Source organism: Perognathus longimembris, chromosome 17 (assembly GCF_023159225.1).
Source record: "Perognathus longimembris pacificus isolate PPM17 chromosome 17, ASM2315922v1, whole genome shotgun sequence".
Lineage (NCBI taxonomy): Eukaryota > Metazoa > Chordata > Mammalia > Rodentia > Heteromyidae > Perognathus > Perognathus longimembris.
The window spans coordinates 52,139,361-52,160,797 of NC_063177.1; the positions used below are offsets into that span (position 1 = coordinate 52,139,361).

The window sequence follows — 21,437 nt, forward strand, 5'->3', positions numbered from 1 at the left end:
AGACTTCCACTTGAGTCACAGACAGCTCCACTTCTAGCTTTTTGGTGCTTAATTGGAGACAATGAGGCTCATTTCATGGACTTTCTTGCCTGGGCTAGCGCCTAACTGTGATCTTTAGATCTCAGCCTCCTGAGTAGCTGGGATTACTGGCTACATTTTGGTTTTTGAGCTAGGATCTCACTTTGCCTAGGCTAGCCTCAATCCTATAGTCTCTGCTGAGTAAGTGCTGGAATTACAGATAGGCAGCAATACATATACCTACCTACCTGATGAATTAGAAGTGTTTCTTTTCATTTCAGTACTGGGTAGGGATTCATGCATGCTGGGCAAGCACACTACACTGAGCTACAGCCACACTCCCAATGGGTGCTTTAAAAAAAAAAACAAAAAACCTAGGGGCTGGGATGTAGCTCAGTGGCAAAGCACTTGCCTAGCAAGTGCAACATCCTGGGTTTGATCCCCAGTACCAAAAAAGAAAAAAACCCCAAAACCTACCTACATAAATAGGAAAAGTAATATTTGACAGGAGAGCCTAAAATCTCTGCTATCTGATCCTTTATAGAGACACACTTTGAGGAAGTGTATAATCTGGAAGATGAAGAAAACAGAAGAGGATGTGTGGTCTGATCCAACAGGTCCTCCCTCTCCTAGAAACTACTGTCCAATGCTTCTCTAACACAGTGCCTCCTACGAGTCTCTAGGAAAACCCTACACACCCTTGTAAAAGCAAATCCGGAGACCGAGAGGCTGTAAGGAATTCCCATTCAGCTTCTTGAAGCTCCTGGTTTGCCACCAGTTGTGTCAGCTTTTAGTAACCTGAGCAAGCTGCCTGTTGATCCTCAGTTGCATATTACTTGCAGGGATGAGGGTGGGTGCTGGTGGCTCACACCTCTAATCCTAGCTACTCAGGTAGCTGAGATCTGAGGATCAAGGTTTCAAGCAATCTGGGGCAGAAAAGTCTGTGAGATTCTTACCTACAATAAACTACTCGGAAAAAGCCAGAAGTGGCGCTGTGGTTAGGGTTGGTAGAATGCTAGCTTTGAGCACAAAGAGGCTCAGGGACAGCGCCCAGGCTTAATTCAAGCCCCGGGATAGGCAAAAAAAGGAATAAGTGAAACAACACAGGTAGAGTCAGGTGCTGGTGGCTCACACTTACGATCCTTACTACTCAGGAGGCTGAAATCTGGAGGACGGGGTTTCAAGGACAATCCATCAGAAAACTCCACAAGACTCCATTTCAATTAGCTAGCTTAAAAAAAAAAAATGTTCGGCTAGAGGTGTGGCTACACATAGTAATGCAAATGAATTATGCAACACATCTGGTCCCAAGAGCTTTATTAAAAAACAGTTATGGACTTGCTAAAGTATTGTTTTGTCTTTGACAGTTATTAATGTAAAATGCATACCATTGCTTTGACCTTCTGGCTAAGATCAAGTGTAAAACTTTCCATTACTGGGAGTGTAGTTTAAGTGGTAAAGTGTTTGTTTAGCCTAGAAAGCACGAGGCCCTAAGTTCAATCCCCACTACTATGAAAAAAAAAAAAAAAGGCACATCATTACTATCGTACTCATTATGTACTACAATTAGCATTAAAAGCCAACATGGGGCTGGGAATGTGGCTTAGTGGTAGAGTGCTTGCCTAGCACGCACAAAGCCCTGGGTTTGATTCCTCAGCACCACATATATAGAAAATGGCCAGAAGTGGCTCAAGAGGTAGAGTGCTCGCCTTGAGCAAAATGAAGCCAGGGACAGTGCTCAGGCCCTGAGTCCAAGCCCCAGGACTGGCAACAACAACAACAAAAAAGAAAACCCAATATGCTGGGTTACGTTCTCTGGAAAGGCAGAACAAATAGTATGACACTCATTCCACTGGTTTCAATTTTAAAAACTATACTCAGAGCAAGCAGGTTGGTGGGTCACCTCCCTGGGAGACCACTGGAGCTCAACTTACGGATGTGGTTTCATTTCTATGTAGTTCTTGGGAATGAAGCCGTCTTTCCCATTGAGCTCTGCCTTGTACCAGTTCTGATCACATTCTTCATTCAAAACCTAAAATGAAATAAGAGGAGGGGAAAATCAATCTTCTTTTTCCATTTTCCAAGGGCAGCCAGAGTGTGCTGTCTCACAGGTCTGTGAAAGATCTTATTGGAAGCATTATTAGCTATGTGGATATAAGAATCCTTATAACTGGTTTATTATGTAAGAACTATGTGAAAATTGAAAAGAAATTGTCTTTGGAAATAGAAGGTCAGACTCCTAAACACCTAGAATTAAACACTCAGTAGGAAAGCAAAAGAATGACAGGGAAAAATAATAGATTCCGTTTTTGTCATTTTGTTGTTTCTCTTTTTCTTTTGTGGTACTGAGGACTGAACTCAAGGCCTCCCTCTTGAGCCATACCCCCTGGTCCAAGATTAGTTTTTTTTTTTTTTTTTTTTTTGGGGGGGGGGTGGGTGTACGTGGATGGTCCTAGGGCTTGAACTCAGGGCGTAGGTGCTGTCCCTGAGCCTCTCTGTCTCAAGGCTAGCACTCTACCACTTGAGCCACAGTGCCACTTTTGGATTTTTCTGTTTATGTGGTACCGAGGAATTGAACCCATGGCTTCATGCATGCTAGACAAGCACTCTACCACCAAGCCACACTGCCAGCCCACAGATTAGTATTTTTTTAAGAAAGAAAATTAGGGAGAACAAAGGGAGCCTGACACATGAAACAAGTCTGTGCCCTGGGAGAGAGAGGTGTACTGTTCTGTAGCAATAAGCAGGCCAGCTGTTAGCCCTCCTGGGAGATTCCATAATGCACAGACCAATCCTGGGATTCCCCAATACCTCCTCTAGGTTACTGCAAGTATGGGTCATAGCCAAGAGGTTCTTTTGAGCATAGCCACATGCCCTTGTATGGGAAAACTATTTTAATGACTAAGTATGGCAAGTTCTATTCACACTTCTAACCCTCAAGAGCCACACTGCGTTCAGGTTACTTAAATACACACCTAATTTCAAAGCACAATTAGGGAAGGATATGGAGATCCTAAAACTGAATCACAGCATTCTTTAGATCTGAAAACAGATCTAGAAAAATGAAATGGCTATCTAGGGTTATAAATGAATGACCTCATATAGCTAAGTCATATACAGATTTGTCAATGCTACCTCCTTTGAGGTACATGGACAAGCCAGGCCACCAGATTTATCTGTAGAGAAATAAGAGGAACAAAAGAACTAGGTAGAATAAAAGAGTCATGTTGTGAATTCTATACTTCAAACAAAAGCCAAGGGAGACGTCATAAAGTTGCTATGTTAAAAGAAAAATAGAGAAGCCGGGTGCCAGTGGCTCACGATTGTAATCCTAAGTACTCAAGAGGATGAGATCTGAGGATCAAGGTTCAAAGCCAGCATGGGCAGGAAAGTCCTTGAGACTCTTATCTCCAGTTAACCACCAGAAAACTGAAAGTGGTACTATGGCTCAAGTGGTAGAGTGCTAGCCTTGAGCTGAAGAACTCAGGGACAGTGCCCAGGTCCAAAGTTGAAGCTCCACGACCAATTTAAAAAATAAAAGAAAAAAGAAAAAATTGAGATGTGAGCACAATCCTAAAATGGAGAGCAGAGGAAATGCTGAGTAGTCCAGTGGTAGCTAGCTAACCTGTATTATATAATAAAGTTCTTCTAAAACGAAGGTGGTAAATTCTTTACAAAAACATTTATTTGAGATGCTGAAAAATGTTGTTCTCATAGCCAAATTTAGTTAAAAGACTGATGACATTTCAAAGTTGACATACATTAAAAAGGGTAGATGAAGCTGGGCATGGTGGCTCACACCTATAATCCTAGCTACTCAGTGAAGGCTGGGATCTGAGTATGTGGTTCAAAGCCAACCTGGGCAGAAAAGCCCTCAAGACTTTTGTCTCCAATTAACTACCTAAAATGTTGAAGTGAGGCTATGGTTCAAGTGGTAGAGTGCTAGCCTTGTACACAAAAGCTCAGGGACAGTGCCCAGGTCCTGAGTTCAAGCCTCGGGACTGGCATACACAAAAAAGGTAGATGGGCTGACAGATAACCAATAAAGAGTTAAGCTGAAGGAATGACTATTCTAGGCCCACTCACTTCTGGGCAGGGGCTCGGTATAAGGAACTAGATTTGTTGAGGCTCATTTGTGATGCTGGCCAGCCCCAGCCATTGGTAACAGTCACTGTGTAAAGTGTTGCATGACAACTGTGTATGTGTGCATGACAATGCCCAGGGCCGCAAGAGCCATTCATATTTGTGAATGTTAAGTGCTCAAAATAGCTACTGGTGAGCCTGGCAGCTACATGTTCCAGAGTCTCATGTACCAACAAGCAGGGTGATGACAGGAAATAATGCATATTAAAAAAATGCATATATAACACATGCATACTTTTCAAACTTTCTTTTAAATCACTGGTATGTGCAGTGGAAAGGCATTTTTGTTGCTCAGAGAGGGACACCTAGGATAAAGGCTGGGTAAAAGGAGAAGGTTCCTAAACTCCTTGTTGCACTGTTTAGCCCTGTAGTACAGCATCCTCTACATTCATCAAGAGGAGGAGCTACTTTAGAAGTTGTTTAAGCCAGGAGCTGGTGGCTGGGGCCTGTAATCCTAGCTACTCAGGAAGCTGATTATAGTTCAAAAGCAAGGGTGGAAGGAAGGAAAAGAAGGGAAGGAGGGAAGGAAGGAAAAGGCAAAGAGCCAGAACTGGGACCCTGGCTAAAGTGGTAGAGTGTTTGCTATAAGCAAGAAAGCTGAGCAAGGGGAGAGTGCAAGGCCCTGCATCCAAGCGGGGGTACTAGCACACGTGCATGCACAAGCAATAAGGGAATCACCGAGAGAAGGCCTGTTTCATTTGTGACCAACAGCCTTGCAGAAGAAAGGCAACTCTGTGCATTCCAGGAGCTACAAAGGCTGTAAATTCTTATTGCCATCAAGATGGACAAAAATCTCCTTAGTATGTTTGTCTCCTCAAGGAGCCAAGAAAATATGCCTCCCTCTTTTTTTAAATGCCCATCACCCTTTGGTGCCAGCCCTGGGGCTTGAACTTGGGCCTAAGCACTGTCCCTGTTTCCTTTTCCTCCAGGCTAGCACTCTACCACTTGAGCCACAGCGCCACTTCTGGCTTTTTCTGTGTATGTGATTTTGAGGAATCGAACCCAGGGCTTTATGCATGCACTCTACCACTAAGCCACATTCCCAGCCCCCTGTGAGACTCTTATCTCCGATTAATCACTCAAAACTGGAAGGGGTGCTGTGGCTCAAAGTGGTAGAGCACTAGCCTTGGGCAAAAGAATTTAGGGACAGCACCTAGGTGCAGAGTTCAACCACCAGGACTGGGGCAAAAAAATAAAATAAAAATAAATGACTACAATTTAGATTAACTGGGGATTCTATTATGAAACCCCTTGGTCAAATAGCTGTTGTTCTTTTTTGCTGTGCCTGGCTTTTTGTGCTGGTATTGAGGGTCTGAACTCAGGGACTCAAACATGCTAAGTAGACACTCTACCACTTGGGCCATGGCCCCAGCTCTTCACAATTCTGAAAGAAGCTGGCTCAGTTGGAGGCAAGGTGTAGAGGAAGAACACACCTGCTAGACCTGGGCCATCCTGGGAGTCAGAGACCAGGCTTAACCCCTCCATGGGCACATAAGCTTTCACAATAACATAAAAACTAAGTTTTATTTGAAACTTTAAACATACAAACAAGCAAAAGATGCCAGTCAACATAAGTGAGCTTTAGAAGTAGGCAAGAAGGTGACCAGAGCCATTTGTGAGTGTTTGTGCCTACTGGAACTGAGGTTCTAGATGGAAGTGCGCCTCTCTCACACAAATAATGTCTGCAGCTGATCTGAGAATGAGCAAGCTGCTTCTGCCACCACTTCCTGATGGAGATACCACCTGCGCATCCATCACTTCCTCAACCCCAGGTGAGTTCTACAGCTCACATTGTGAAAGTTCCAAGGAAGCCTTCTGGCTATTACCTCACAGCTACTTTTTTTTTTTTTTTTTGCAATCCCCACATTCTCTTGTAACTATGTGAAGCACTTGGGCATAAAGGAAGCAGACTGGTTACGAGATTATGGAAATGTTAGCCCACTCAGAAAGAACATTACGAGATGAGAAAGATATGAGCTTTCTACAGGAAAGGTAGCGTATTCCAGTCAACCACAGGAACTTGCTATACCTCCATTTCTGGCTTTTTGCTGGTTAATTGGAGATAAAAGAATCTCATGGACTTTTTGCAGCCCTTTCAAACCAAGATACTCAGACCTCAGCTTCCTGGGTAGCTAGGATTACAAGCAAGAGCCACCAACACCCAGCTATCAAAGGGAGTTTTAAAGTGTAGATTGTGTTTTATTTTTTGACTCAGTGCTGCTTAAGTGGATGTGCTGTTTGTGGAAAACTACCTCACCGTTATGCTACATTAACTTTTCTCTGGACAGTACAACTCAAAAGAACGACCTCAAAGAAATGAGTATTACAATTCATTTCACAAATAACAAAAAATTGAGGCCAGACACACCTCAGATACAAACTCCACAGCACTCAAAAGAAATAACATAATGAGACTTCACAAACTCCCACAATGATACCATTAATTGCTACTCTGTGGGAAAAAAAAATTAACTCCCACAAATGAAACTGTCACCATATTCAACCCTTCTACATTATGAGATTTTTTACGCTATTAGAGTGATTTTTTAATTAAATATAATTTTATTGTTATTATTAAGGTGTTATATAGGGATTTACCATTTCATAAGTCAAGTAATGAGTACATTTCTTCTTCTTTCCCTCTTCCTCCTCCCTCCCCCCTCCCTCTCCCCCTCCTACTCCTCTTTCCTTTGGACAATATCACCCCTTCCTTTGCTTTCCCCCAGTTTCCCAGCTCCTATCCCTGCCTACAAGTTACATTATGAAAGACTGTGATACATTGTATCACCCACTGCTCTACCCTCTATCCCTACTCTGAGTCCACTTTTAAAGGCAACACAAGATTTCCATTTACCCTAACACCAATTCAAAGGTTCCTGAATAGCATAGAAAAAAAAAATCAATGATAAAAGATGTAGGTTGACAGGTGCTAGTGGCTCAGGTCTATAATCCCAGCTACTCAGGGGGATTGAGGGTCAAAGCCAGACTGGCAGAAAAGCCCAAGACTCCACCTCCAAAATAATTAGCAAAAAACTGGGAGGGGGTGTGGCTTCAGTGGTAGAGTGCTAGCTGAGCGAACAAGCCAAGCACTTATGAGATACTGAGTTCAAACTCCAGTATTGCTTAAAAAAAAAAAAAAGACGCAGTCTTACACCCAGGATGTACCCAATCCAATGACAAACACCAGGATAGGGAATGTGGCTTAGTGGCAGAGTGCTTGCCTAGCATGCAGGAGGCCCTGGGTTCCATTCCTCAGTACCACATAGCACAAAAATAATATAGCCGGGCGCTGGTGGATCGTACCTGTAATCCTAGTGACTCAGGAGGCTGAGTTCTGAGGCAGTTTAAAGCCAACCCAGGCAGAAAAGTCAGTGAGTTTCTTATCTCCAATAAAACTACTCAGAAAAAGTTGGAAATGGCGCTGTGGCTCAAGTGGTTGAGCAAAAAGAGGCTCAGGGACAGAACCCAGGCCCTGAGTTGAAGCCCCAGGACAGGAACCAGGATGAATTCCAGAGGCTGCAATCTTACCAATAGTGGACAACCTTGGACAAACTGCCATGCTTAAGTTTTGGTTTCTCTGAGTATAAAGTGGCAATAAAATTCTATACCAAGGGAATTAAATGCAAAAATGTAATAACAAGTACAATAGTATACTGTAGTACTCTTACTGTCTTTATACATTAGCAACCTTAGAACTAACAAAAATATGGCAATTCTGGTGTGTGTGTGTGTGTGTGTGTGTGTGTGTAATAAAGAGGCAGGGACAGACAGAGCATGAACACATGCAGTCCTGGGATTTGAACTCAGGGCCTGGACACTGTCCCTGAGTTTTTTGGTGGTGAACTAGAGATAAGAATCTCATGGGGCTGAGAATGTGTCTTAGTGGTAGAGTGCTTGCCTAGCATGCATGAATTCCTGGGTTCAACTCCTCAGTACCACATACACAGAAAAGGTCGGAAGTGGTAGAAGGCTAGCTTGAACAAAAGTTCAGGGGCAGTGCCCAGGCCCTGAATTCAAGCCCCAGCAAAGAGTGGCAAAAAAAAAAAAAAAAAAAATCTCATGGACTTCCCTGCCTGAGCTGGCTTCAAACAGTGATCTTTAGATCTGTTTCCTGAGTAGCTAGAATTACAGGCATTAGGCACCAATAACTGGTAGACTAAATTCTTTTGTGTGTGTTGGTACCAGGGCTTGAACTTAGGGACTTACACTGTTGCTTGGCTTTCTCTACTAGGGCTTTACCTCTTGAATCATACTTCCAGCCCAGCTTTTCTTATGGTTCATTGGATAGACTATTATATATAGAATATTCTACCTAAGCTGGCTTCAAACCATGACCCTCAGATCTCCGTCTTCTAAGTAGTATTATAGGACTGTGCCACCAGAATCCTGAAGGACTGAGTTGGCTTTCCCTAAATTAGGTTTCTACTGCAATGTGGTCCCCAGGCACCAACAGTACACATTAACAGAGGCCTTAGATTCCTTCTTTTTTTTTTTTTTTTTTTTGGCCAGTCCTGGGCCTTGGACTCAGGGCCTAAGCACTGTCCCTGGCTTCTTCCTGCTCAAGGCTACACTCTGCCACTTGAGCCACAGCGCCGCTTCTGGCCGTTTTCTGTATATGTGGTGCTGGGGAATCAAACCTAGGGCCTCGTGTATCTGAGGCAGGCACTCTTGCCACTAGGCTATATGCCCAGCCCCTAGATTCCTTCTTTATTCTGAAAACACATGCATAAAAGACTTCTATACTTACTTCAGAATGATTTTAAATGCAGAGTTTAAGGCCTGCAATTGCCAATTCTATTTTACTCCTCTTTATAATATCAAGAAAAAGAGACAGAACTATATTTCTATACAATTACAGAAAAATGCTAAGTATCTGTGTTGAAAAACGTTGTATTTTGATAAATGGGGATTATTTTCTTGCCTGAACATACTTAGTTCATTTGTAAGTGGATAAAAAAAAAAAAAAAGAGGGCTGGGGATATAGCCTAGTGGCAAGAGTGCCTGCCTCGGATACATGAGGCCCTAGGTTCGGTTCCCCAGCACCACATATACAGAAAAAACGGCCAGAAGCGGCGCTGTGGCTCAAGTGGCAGAGTGCTAGCCTTGAGCGGGAAGAAGCCAGGGACAGGCCAAAAAAAAAAAAAAAAAAAGAATCATGATCCTTAAAAAAAAAAAAAAAAAAAAATTAGGAGCTGGGAATATGGCCTAGTGGCAAGAGTGCTTGCCTCGTATACATGAAGCCCTGGGTTCGATTCCCAAGCACCACATATATAGAAAACGGCCAGAAGTGGCGCTGTGGCTCAAGTGGTAGAGTGCTAGCCTTGAGCAAAAAGAAGCCAGGGACAGTGCTCAGGCCCTGAGTCCAAAGCCCAGGACTGGCAAAATAAATAAATAATAGAATCTAATGCTGCAAGCATTCCACATTTCTATGAGGAAAAATTGTTCAAAGTTCTATCAATCTACAAAGTAATTTGTTTACAAGGTAATTTATATGAGTACATGTACATCAAAGATAAGAACAACTACATTTTAAAATTCTTAATGTGTATTCACAGAAACTCCCTGAATTACAGAAATTCAATGTAAGCCAGTGACTTTTCAAGATTCCTTCTAAGACTCAGGTAATAACCAGTTTGATGCCTGAGCACCAACAAATCCATCAATCATTCTCAAAGAGGCAATACTGAAATATTGTCAAGAATTCTAGTGAAATCTACCATATAATTTCAAGAGAAAACACGAAAACACACACACACATACTCTCTCTCTCTCTCTCTCTCTCTCTCTCTCTCTCTCTCTCTCTCTCTCTCTCTCTCTCTACGGGCCTTGGCAAGAGAAACGGTCCTAGAGAGCTATTTAAATTCAGTTCTCCTCAACATTCTATTAGAAACTACCAGAATGTTTGTCATCCTCCTAGTATGGGCACTGACTCAGTCTTGAGCCACAGTGATTTATTACGAACACGTTGAATAAGCACTCTACAATCACCACCTCCATCTGTTACAGGTTTTGTTCAGCCTGAGAAACATCTTGGCTATGCTGCTTGTTATCTATGTGCCAAACCATGAAAAACACCCACAATGCAGATACGTCATTATGAACTTTCATGTAGTTTTTATTTTGAGACTGGCTCTCAACTATGTAGCTCAGATTGGCTTTGAACTCCTAGTCCCTCATGCCTCCATCTCCAAAGTGCTAGGAGTACACGCCTAGCTCATTATGATCTTTCATGAGGAAATAACCAATTTAAAGGTAGTTGACAGTGAAGGTTCCTGGTCCAAGGAAGCCTCCAATTGCTTACCTAGCACAGAGAGGAGCAACAGTTTGCCCTGCTGGGTGACATCCATTCTGTATGGATCAGGCAAGGTAATATGAATCTGGCCATTTAAGTTGTGAAGAAATGAAATTCATTTATTAAGTTTGAAAACTCCTGATACGGACAGATGCCAGTGACTCATGCCTAGAAGTATCCTAGCTACTCAGAAGGCTGAGTGAGATCTAAGGATCTTGGTTTGAAGCCAGCCTGGGCAATAAAGTCCAAGAGCCTCTTATCTCCAGATGGAGTAGGGCTGGGAATGTAGCTTAGTGGTAGAATACTTGCCTAGCATGCATGAAAACCTGGGTTCAATTCCTCAGTACCACATAAACAGAAAAAGGCAGAAGTAATGCTGTAGCTCAAGTGGTAGAGTGCTAGCCTTGAGCAAAAGGTGGTCAGGGACAGTTCCCAGGCCCTGAGTTCAAGCGCCAGGACTGGCAAAAAAAAAAAAAAAAAAAAAAAAGTAGAGGTGTGGCTCTGCCAAGGGAGCACACAAGGCCTTGAGTTGGAACACAGAACCAGCAAATGTGTGCGCACACATGCATATACACATCTTTCTGATTTGGCTTCTAACTCACTATGTACCTAAGCTAGCCTTGAACAAAAAGCTCAGGGACAGTGTCTAGGCCCAGAATTCAAGCCTCAGGACTGGCAAAAACAAAACAAAACACACACACAAAAAACCCACCTCCCTTTGAAGTATTTAGCTAGGAATGGTAATCCCAGCTCTGCGTGAGGCTGCGGGTAGGGTCATAAGTCCAAGGCAAAACACAAGACTACTTGAAACATAACTTAAGGCCAAAAAAGGATTAGAGGCCTACCAAGAGTTTAAACCCCAGTATGATAGAGAAAGGGAGACAGAAATGGGTATTTCCAGAAAGCCCTATTTCTCTTGGCAATCTGTAAGTTGTAAATCACTGATTCTGATTTTTTTCTTGTTTTGCTGGTCCTGGGGTTTGAACTCGGGGCCTGAGCACTGTCCCTGAGCTTTTCTTCGCTCAAGGCTAGCACTCTACCACTTGAGTCACAGCCCTACTTTCAGCCTTTTCTGTTTATGTGGTACTGAGGAATGGAACCCAGGGTTTCATGTATGCTACGCAAGCACTCCACCACTAAGCCACATTCCCAGTCCCAAATCATTGATTTTTAAAACGTTATTTGTTTGCTCTGTGTGTAAATGCACACACACACAAACACACACGTCCCAGGGCTTGAACTCAGGGCCTGGGCACTGTCTCTGAGCTTTTTTGTTCTAGTGTTCTACCACTTGAGCCACAGCTCTGGCTTTTTGGTGGTCAACTGGAGATAAGAGTTTCATGGACTTTCCAGGGCTGGCTTCGATGTTACAATGTTTATCTTGGGGCTGGGAATATGGCCTAGTGGCAGAGTGCTTGCCTAGTATGCACAAAGCCCTGGGTTTGATTCCTTAGCACCACATAAAAGGAAAAAGCCGGAAGTGGTGCTATGGCTCAAGAGGTAGAGTGCTAGCTTTGAGCAAAAAGAAGCCAGGGACAGTGCTCAGGGCTTGAGTTCAAGTCCCAGGACTGGCAAAAAAAATAATGTTTATCTTAATATCCTTTTTTGTCCTGATTCTAAAATATATAACTATTTTCTACTTAGCTTACCATAATCACTCAGACTTTAGCAAATCCTTTTTGGTTACTGCCTGAAACATTTTCAGTTCAGAAACTCAATTTGCATTCACTTAGACACTTTCTAAAACCAGAGTGAAAATAACTCAAGGCAAAAAGGGTCAGACCTCAGCATCCCGAGTAGCCAGGATTATAAGCGTGAGCCACTGGCACCAGCTTAAGATCCTGGAATTTTTGCTTCTTCCATTGAATGGCAGTTTGAAGAAGAGAGAAAAACAGCTATGAACACAATTATATTAGGAACCCAGAATCATGCATGGATCTTTTGAAATGTAAGACTTCCTTTAGGATGTCCATAGATGCTGGAAGTTAAACAATTAGGAAGACTGACCAAATTCTAGGATATTTTTCTTTCTCTGATGAATAGTTTAGCACTCAAAAAAATAAACCCAACTCTCTCAACCTCTCCATTTCAGCTGTGTTGGAGAAAAAAAGTTGGTCATGATAATTAAAAAAAAAAAAAACAAAAAACAGGAAGGTAGTTCACACTTCTGTGACTAGGGGCAGTGAAATGTATAGGCAATACCCAAAATAAACTCTTTCTACTGAAGTAGCACAAAGAGTTTCCATTCTGACTGTTCTCAGAATAATTCTGTCAAATTTTCAACTACAGGAGTCTGGAGAAAAAAGGAGAGGAGCAGAAAGACACACATACACAGACAGATCAGGGAATTTCAACTAAGGGAAAACTCTTGTACATCTGAAAAATCCAACAGTCACAGTGACTGGATAAAAGCAATGTGTAGCCAAAGCAACAGGCCAGAGTCAGGTGGACAGAGGATGCACTCCTCCCAGAAGTCCTGTCCAGCCAAGCTACCAGGGCAATCCAGGGAGGTGGGTGGCAAGGAGGGGCAGTCATGGGTGCCACGGTGACCCTCAATTCAACAGAAAATATCTGAGTTCCAAATACTGAAGATCATCTAACCGCAGGAGGGAAAATGCAAGGAAGACTTTCCAAGGGAGTATGAATTAGGTGGATTGTATCCCGTTTGCAGCATTAGTTTTGCTCAGCCTGTGCAGTGGAAGTGTGAGTGGAAGGAACATGCCAGACTCTTCAACTTGAACTTGCTGTCAACTAAATGGAGGGATGTATTATTATTATTATTATTATTATTATTGTCGGTTATGGGGCTTGAACTCAGGGCCTGTGAACAGTCCCTGAGCTCTTTTGCTCAAGGCAACCACAGCTCCATTCCTGGTTTTTGAGTGGTTAGTTGGAGATGAGTCTCACAGGAACTTTTCTTCCCCCACTGGCTTTGAACTGTGATCCTCAGATCTCAGCCTCCTGAGTAGCTAGGATTATAGGCTTGAGCTACTAGTGCCTGGCTGTATTGTTTTCTTGACCAAACCTAGCAACCACTAACTAGATTCCTTAAGCTGAAAAGAACTTTATTACTAATGGGTCAGAACTTCTTAACTGGAAATCACCAAAGCAATTTCTTTCTTTTTTTTTTTTTTTTGGCCAGTCCTGGGGCTTGGACTCAGGGCCTGAGCACTGTCCCTGGCTTCTTTTTGCTCAAGGCTAGCACTCTGCCACTTGAGCCACAAACGGCCACCTCTGGCCGTTTTCTGTATATGTGGTGCTGGGGAATTGAACCCAGGGCCTCATGTACACGAGGCAAGCGCTCTTGCCACTAGGCCATATCCCCAGCCCCAACCAAAGCAATTTCAAACTACAGCTATTTTAACGTCTCTTTAGTTCCTGTCTTTTTCATCTAGTTTATTAATAGAATGCTTTCAATCTCCAGTGAAATTTAGACTCCTCTCCTCAAACACACAAAACAAACTAAAAAACAAACAGAGCTGCTTGTAGTACGCCTAGAATGAACTGTAGCAGGTGGGCAGGGCAGTGGCAGCAGTCACAGGTTTTTGGATGTGACAGGCAACCTGCTCCCACTGAACTTCTTTCTAAGATCGATGTCCTTCCCATTGCTTTTGTACCAATGTAGGGCCCCAAAATCCAGTTAATGACACAGAAAGTGTTTATTCCCTTCCACTTGAGAGCTTATTGATCCAAGAAGCAAACTAAAGGACCAACTGACTTATAGTAGTTCTGTCTCCCACTTGCAAGTATGATTTTGCAAGAGAAAAAGGTTATCAAATCACTCAAATCTGTGTAAGGATATACTACTCAGAAAAAGTAAGAAAAGGTTGTTGATCCTTACCCTAAAGGCCATCATTCTCAATTGTAAGAAAAGCTACTTGGTAAGTACATTTTCCACTACCAACAAATTAAGATGGTTCCAAATCAGGACAGGTTTATTGTAATTATATGCTAGAAAGAGAGACTGGGGAAGAGTGATGAGTCCCATCTCACCACCAGGGTAGAGGTGAAAGCAAACAGTTAAATAGGGAAAGGTAACATTGAAGTGTAGGGCTGGGAATATGGCCTAGTGGCAAGAGTGCTTGCCTCCTATATATGAAGCCCTGGGTTCAATTCCCCAGCACCACATAGATAGAAAATGGCCAGAAGTGGTGCTGTGGCTCAAGTTGCAGAGTGCTAGCCTTGAGCAAGAAGAAGCCAGGGACAGTGTTCAGGCCCTGAGTCCAAGGCCCAGGACTGGCAAAACAACAACAACAACAAAAAAATCACATTGAAGTGTAAATCTGGGTCAGGGTTAAGTTACAGGCCAGGGAGCAAAAAGCAGAGGGAGTTGACCCAGTGGACAGGGCTGTCAGTAAGTAACATTTGAGGGGGGATCAAAAGTTTCTGTGATGATGTGATGCAGCAGACTATGCCATACAAATTAAGGGGCTCAAACTTGGATATTCCAGAGGATCATTAGAGTCACTGAGAGGGCTGGAGGTGGGGTTCAAGTGGTAGAGTGCCATGGAGTGCCATCTGCTTGCATTTTCCAAAAGCTGCTCAAGCTGTACCTAGAATGAACTGCAGAAGAAGCAGGCATTACTGTTGCTGGAGCCAAAGAAGAAGAGCTCACCCCAGTGCACAGGGTGAGGCAGTACCAGAGAAGAGAGGAGATAAGCGTGAGATTTCTGGAAGAAAATTTAAAAAAAAAACTTATTTAGATCTGGGCGTTGGTGGCTCAAGCCTATAATCCTAGCTACTCAGGAGGCAGTGATCTGAGAATCACAGTTTGAAGTCAGCCCAGCAAGAATCTCCAATTAACTACCAAAAGCCAGAAGTAGAACTAAGGCTCAGGTAGTAGAGTGCTAGCCTTGAACAAAAGAAGCTCAGGGACAGTGCCCAGGCCCCAAATTCAAGCCCCCAGGAATGGTGTGTAGTCTTTCATTCAAGCTAGGACTTTTTACAGATTAGCTTGATTTTAGCTTTACTGGATTATAAATTTAATAATGTGTGTGTGCAATTGGGAAAAGTCTCTTGGCAGTGCATGGACTTTTTCTGGAAAGTGCTTTAGAAAAACTGCTACATATAATTGCCTGGCAAATGACTTTCTCTTCCAAAAGTAAAAAGGTATTACTTAAGCAGGCAGTCAATCCTACCCTAGTCTATTCCATCTGCCTCAGTGTGTGGACATCAGCTCTGGGTCTCCACTGACCACACCAACAGGCTCCCTTGCTCCCGGTGTTCTCTCCTCCTCCAGAAGGGGGAGTGCTGGCACACCCACTCTCCTAGACGCCTCCACAGTGATGTCTCCGGACAGCCCTGCTCACTCAGTGAAGGTCAAGGCCTTTTCCTCCTCCAGATTTGGATACTCCTCTTCCTTTTTCTACTCCAATTTTATAATCCTGTGTTTCTAAAGAAACACTGTCCACAATGTTAGTCTCAGCAGTTTCATGTGTTCCCTATCAGGACCGGGGCTGAAATTATCCTCAAATCAGTTTTATGTATCCTCTAGGGAACATATTTATTGAAGAGATATCTCCATTATATTATGTGACATTTGTCATGGAACAAACAGAATACAGGAAGCATGCAACTTCTGCCAACTACTTGGAGGAAACCCTTTGACAGCATCTTGCTATGCTGTCCAAGCAATTCTCCTGCTTCAGCCTTTCGAGTAGCTGGAATTCCCAAGTAGCTACTATACCCTGCCATAAATACATAGTGGAGCTTGAACCTAGAGCCTCTCGCTCTCCCTTGACTTTTTTTTTTTTTTGCTAGTCCTGGACCTTGGACTCAGGGCCTGAGCACTATCCCTGACTTTTTTCGCTCAAGGCTAGCACTCTTCCCCTTGAGCCACATCACCACTTCTGGCCGTTTTCTATATATGTGGTGCTGGGGAATTGAACTCAGGGCTTCATGTATGCGAGGCAAGCACTCTGCCACTAGGCCATATTCCCAGCTCCTCTCCCTAGACTTTTTCACTTAAGACTGGTGCTCTACCATTTGAGCTACAGCTCCACTTACGGCTTTTTGGCAGTTAACTGGAGATGAGTTTCCCCAATTTTTCTGCCCAGCTTGGCATAGAACTGTGAACCTCAAATCTCAGCCTCCTGAGTGGCTTGGGTTACAGGTGTGAGCCACTAACATCTAGCTTCTAAGAGCATTTGAAAGGAAGCTGCAATGGGAATAGAGGAAGAAGGAAAGAGGAAAGTCAGTCTTCATTCGCGGAAGTATTTATGAAGTACAGGAGCTATGTATGTGAACAATAAAGAAAGAAGCAAAAACATGATAAAGGGAAATTGCTGGTTGTGAGTTGGACTTGGAATCTATAGCAATATGTTTCCAAATTAGCAGTATATAGCTGGGTGTTGGTGGCTTATACCTGTAATCCTGGGTACTCAGGAAGCTTAGATCTGAAGATGGAGTAAACCTGGACAGACAAACGGAGAGTCTCCTATCTCCATCTCCAATTAACCAGCAAAAAGCTGGAGGTGAATATGTGGCTCAGGTGGGAGAGCACATCAGCCTTAAGTGAAAATGTGAAGTGAAAAAACAAGTGTGAGGACCCGAGTTCAAGCCCTCGTGCTGGCACAAGCACAAAAAAATCATTGTGTGATTGATGGGGAAAGTCCAACTCCCATCTAGAAGAACTAGACAAGAGACAACTTTAAATAGTCCCAAACCAGCAAGGACTTAAAAGGTAGAAGCACTCAGTCTATGTGAGAGAATACAAGAAGCAAAGTAATATGCCACTTATGTCGTACTGGGGTTTAAATTAAAGGAGGCTTTGTTATTTAATCACATTTTGCTTGCTGTCTTCTGCCAAGCCATCCTCCTGCGATGAAGCTGTCACATGTTTAAGTAACATGTGGTAATTACATGCCTTTTGGATAGTTGGCTCTGGCTCCAGCAAGCAGTCATCTCTTACAGGTAACCAGCTGGCAGTGTCACTCCAGTGCAGAAACACTGTTGCCACACAGAACAAGCTCTCCTCCCTGCCCCCTCTACCGCCACTGGGAAGGAAGAAGAGCCTTAGAGTACTGCTATCTTCAAGGACACATTTTCATCAGGCTGGCCCAAAATAACTACATCAAGAGACTAATTTCAGACCTCTTTCTACGACTCAGACATCTGATAACTCCTTTCCCTTTCTGGGTGATCATACTGGCAAACATGAAAACAAACTAATACTCTCAATGATTTAAAAAAAAAAAGTACATGGTTTCTATGTATTTATATCCATATCAATAAGTATTCTCATGGTTAAACAGAACATGAATCAAACTAAGAGACTACCCAGGAAGAGAAGGGAAGGGGAGAAATGAAAAAGAAAGAGGGTGAATAACTTTGTAACACACTGCAATTATACATAAAGGCAGCATAGAGAAACTCAATGGAAGTTGTTATCAGTGGAGGGATGGAGGAGAGAAACCGACGGGTGGTGGATAGGGACAAGTGGGAGGAGGTTCAGCTAGCAGGAAGATTAAAGGAGGTTAAATGCTGTCAAAATAGGTTATTTCCAACTATGAAAATGGAACAAGGAAACCTGTTAGGGATGCTATTTTTTTGGAGGGAGGAGGGGAGTAGGGAGTGTGATAGAGGAGGTGAGACAGGAACATAGTATATAAACATTTGTAGAGATGTAACAATGAAATTTCTCTCCTGTATACTAATATAAGCTAATAAAAATTCTGGGAAAAGTAGACAGTTGTATAAAAAAGTAACTTGGACATATGTAAAGATCTGAATTTTTATTCCTATTAATCCAGTAATGTCACTCTTGGGAATTTGTTCTAATAAAGCCACCAAAGATGAATATTAACACCTAAGGGGCTGCAGGTGTGGCTCTAGCAAACAAGAGCCTCTGAGTTCAAACTCTAGTACTGCTTCAAACAAACAGGGAAACTAAAGGAGCAACCTGTTATGGTGGCGAACATACCTGTAATCTCAACACTCAGGAGTTGAGGGAGGAAGACCATGAGTTCAAAACCAGACTAGGCTGCATAGTGTGACTCAGCTCAACAACAACAAAACAGACAAGAAACAAATAAGGGTAGTGTCGTTGAGGACTACACTAGATTCTGATGATACAATAAAGAGGTAACCATTCATTCAAGGAGAGACAAGATCATTATAGCTTCAGGTATAGTAAATTCTATGGTGAAAAAGTTGAAGGTGCTTTGGAAGAACACATCTTGAAGAGAACTGCACAAAGAAGGGAGTTGAGGAAATTTCAGAAGCTCTACATGTGAGTAAAATTTAGATAAACTAGGCTTGGGGGTAAGGGAAGAAAATGTGAGTGGAAAGCAAAGAGAAGTAAGTCGTGGGAAGAGTCTATGTAAATGATCTCGAGCAGGAAGGGACTTAGCACATTCTGGAAATTGAAGTGTTGAGTCCCAGTGAGCTAGGTAGCAGGGGAGGCAGGGAATGAGTGTGGGAGGGCAAAAAGACAGATGCTTCCAAGCAGACAGCGGAGGATTTAGAGGGCAGGGCGGGGACACTGGGATTTTCTCTTTAAGATAATTCTGGCTGTGCTCCAGTGGCTCAGGCTTTTAATCCTAGCTACTCAGGAGGCTTGACATCTGAGGACCATGGTTCAAAGCCAGCCTGAGCAGGGAAAGTCCACGAGAATCTTATCTCCCATCAACTACTCAGAAAAAGCTAGAAATGGTGCTGGGGTTAGACTAGAGCAGAAGAAGTTCAGGGACAGCACCTAGACCCTGAGTTCAAGCCCTAGGGCTGGCTAAATAAATAAACAAACGAATAAATAAAGATAATTCTGGTTTGAGTAGGACACACTGATTGGAGAAAGGCAAGAAGTGCAGTAAGACAAGGTGGTTTAAGAGGATGCTGCAACAAGCGGGGGGAGAGAGAGGGAGAGAGGGAGAAAGGGAGAGAGAGAGAGAGACACACACACACACACACACACACACACACACACACAGTAGGTAGGGGAAGTCCAGTTTTTTGAAGTTTCTAAAATGAACATGTAAAACCCCACGTGCATTATTTTAAGAACTTAAATTTGCCCCTCTCTCCCCAAAATATACTACTCTGTACTTTTCTTTTTTAAGGTGCTGACTGATGATTACAATCAGGGCCTTGAGCATGCTAGACAAGCGCTTCACCACTGAGCTAAACCCTCAGCTCTCTTACTTATGCAAGAAGGGAAAGCTCCTATAGAATGAGAAATAAAATTTCATCCACACCATAGGCTTTTCAAAGTGGTGCAACTGAAACTCTAGAAAATGTATAATTGTTCTCTACTATAAACAATCAAACGAAGGAAAGGTAAAAAAGTCTCCTTTGTGAAGGATGATCCCATTCTCCAAGGAGAATGAAGGTGACAGTTTAACGGATATACAATTAAGAACAGCTATGCAAATCTGATATTGCTTTTCAAATAACCAATTCAAACGTATACAATTGGAAAGATCCCACTTTAACTAGTATAGTCATTCTTATGCTTGTCCTTGTAACTTAAACTTTTTCTACTTCTATCCAGGCACTGGTGGCTCACACCTGTAATCCTAGCTACTCAGGAAGCTGAGATCTGAGGATCACAGTTTGAAACCAGCGTGGGCAGGAAAGCATGAGACTCCAGCTAACTATACAAAGGTAGAAGTGGAGTTGTGGCTCAAGGAGCACAAAAGTTCATGGGCAATGTTCAGACCCAGAGGTCAAGCCCACGAACTGGCAGAAAAAGAAAAAAAAAAAAAAAGCACAAAAACCTCTATCAACCAAACAAACAAAAAGCTTTCTCTACTTCCAGAAGTGACATAGGTAGTAAAGCCCTGTCTCCAAAAAAGCAGAAAACCAACAACCCAAAATGACATTAGGGGTCTTTCATGACGCTTTCACACTTTCATAAAGAAAATGAGGATGAGAATTTAGGATGCAATAACTTTTTTTCTGAGTACTTTCAACAAGAAGGGAAACAAATATAACTGTTGTTAACAGACAAGCTAAATTATCCCTCCTTTTGCTGTTGGGCGGAGGCTTTGCTGGTAATTATGGCACTTCGGGCCTCCTTTAGGCAGCTGCAGGCTCAAAGGCTCAGAAGGAGCAGGTTCTGAGGGGTTAGGGGTGGGGCAGTAAGATAGAGCACACTGCACTTGGCATGTCCCATCAAAAGCTGACATGCCAAGCCTTCTCCGCCTATAGTTTTTATCTTTCTAAGCACCTACACAAGGCTCAGTGTGGAAAATCAGCACTTTCATCCCACAGAAACATCACAACCTGCTAGGACTAGGAATGCCAAATAATAGGATGCATAAATGCAAACAACGGATGTGTCATACCCTTGATTCCAGTCTAGAAAAGCAGCTTCCTGATTCTTCAAGACATTAAAAGGAAAAACATGATGACTTTGGATAGACTGCAAAGCTATCAGATTAATGTTCAGACTGCTTGGAAAACAGAAAGGAGACCAGGCATTACACAGGTTCACTTCCATCCATGTGCTGGTGGCTCACATCTGTAATCCTAGCTACTCAAGAGGCTCAGATCTGAGGATGGCAGTTCAAAGCCAGCCTGGGCAGGAAAACCTATGAGAATCTTAACTCCAATTAGCCACCAGAGAGCCAGAAGTGGCACTGTGACTCAAAGTGGTAGAGCACTAGCCTTAAGTAAAAGAGGACAGCACCTAGGCCCTGACAAAAAAGTTTACTTTCTTAGCCCAAATGACAAGTTACTTTCCTAAATCACAACAATAATCCGATAACATTACGATCAACTAAGATATGATAGATGTCTGCAACTACATGGCATAGTATCATACCACACAGCAAATGATCCCTGTTAGGTTTATCAAAATAGGTAGCTGAAAAAGGAGAACACCACGCGGTATTCAGGCAGGAGAGAAAGTTTATTACGGAACTGCTGGTGTGTGGCCAAGCTATTGCATGGCCAGAGAGAAGGGGTGACCCCATCCAGCCCTGCCTTATCTAGGGCAGGGGCAGGGGTGTGTGGCCAGGTGGATTAGGATGTGACCTCAGGGAAG

At 43.0% G+C, this 21,437-nt stretch overlaps 1 protein-coding gene across 3 annotated transcripts in view; it reads right to left on the reverse strand.

Annotated features, from left to right (window-relative positions):
- The window catches only part of Grb2 (growth factor receptor bound protein 2), a 74,775-nt gene that overhangs the window by 9,875 nt on the left and 43,463 nt on the right, over positions 1 to 21,437 (reverse strand). For all 3 annotated transcript variants that reach the window (XM_048365933.1, XM_048365931.1, XM_048365932.1), the window contains exon 3: positions 1,953 to 2,050. In XM_048365933.1, coding sequence (XP_048221890.1) covers positions 1,953 to 2,050 — 98 coding nt within the window. The remainder of the gene's footprint in view (positions 1 to 1,952; positions 2,051 to 21,437) is intronic.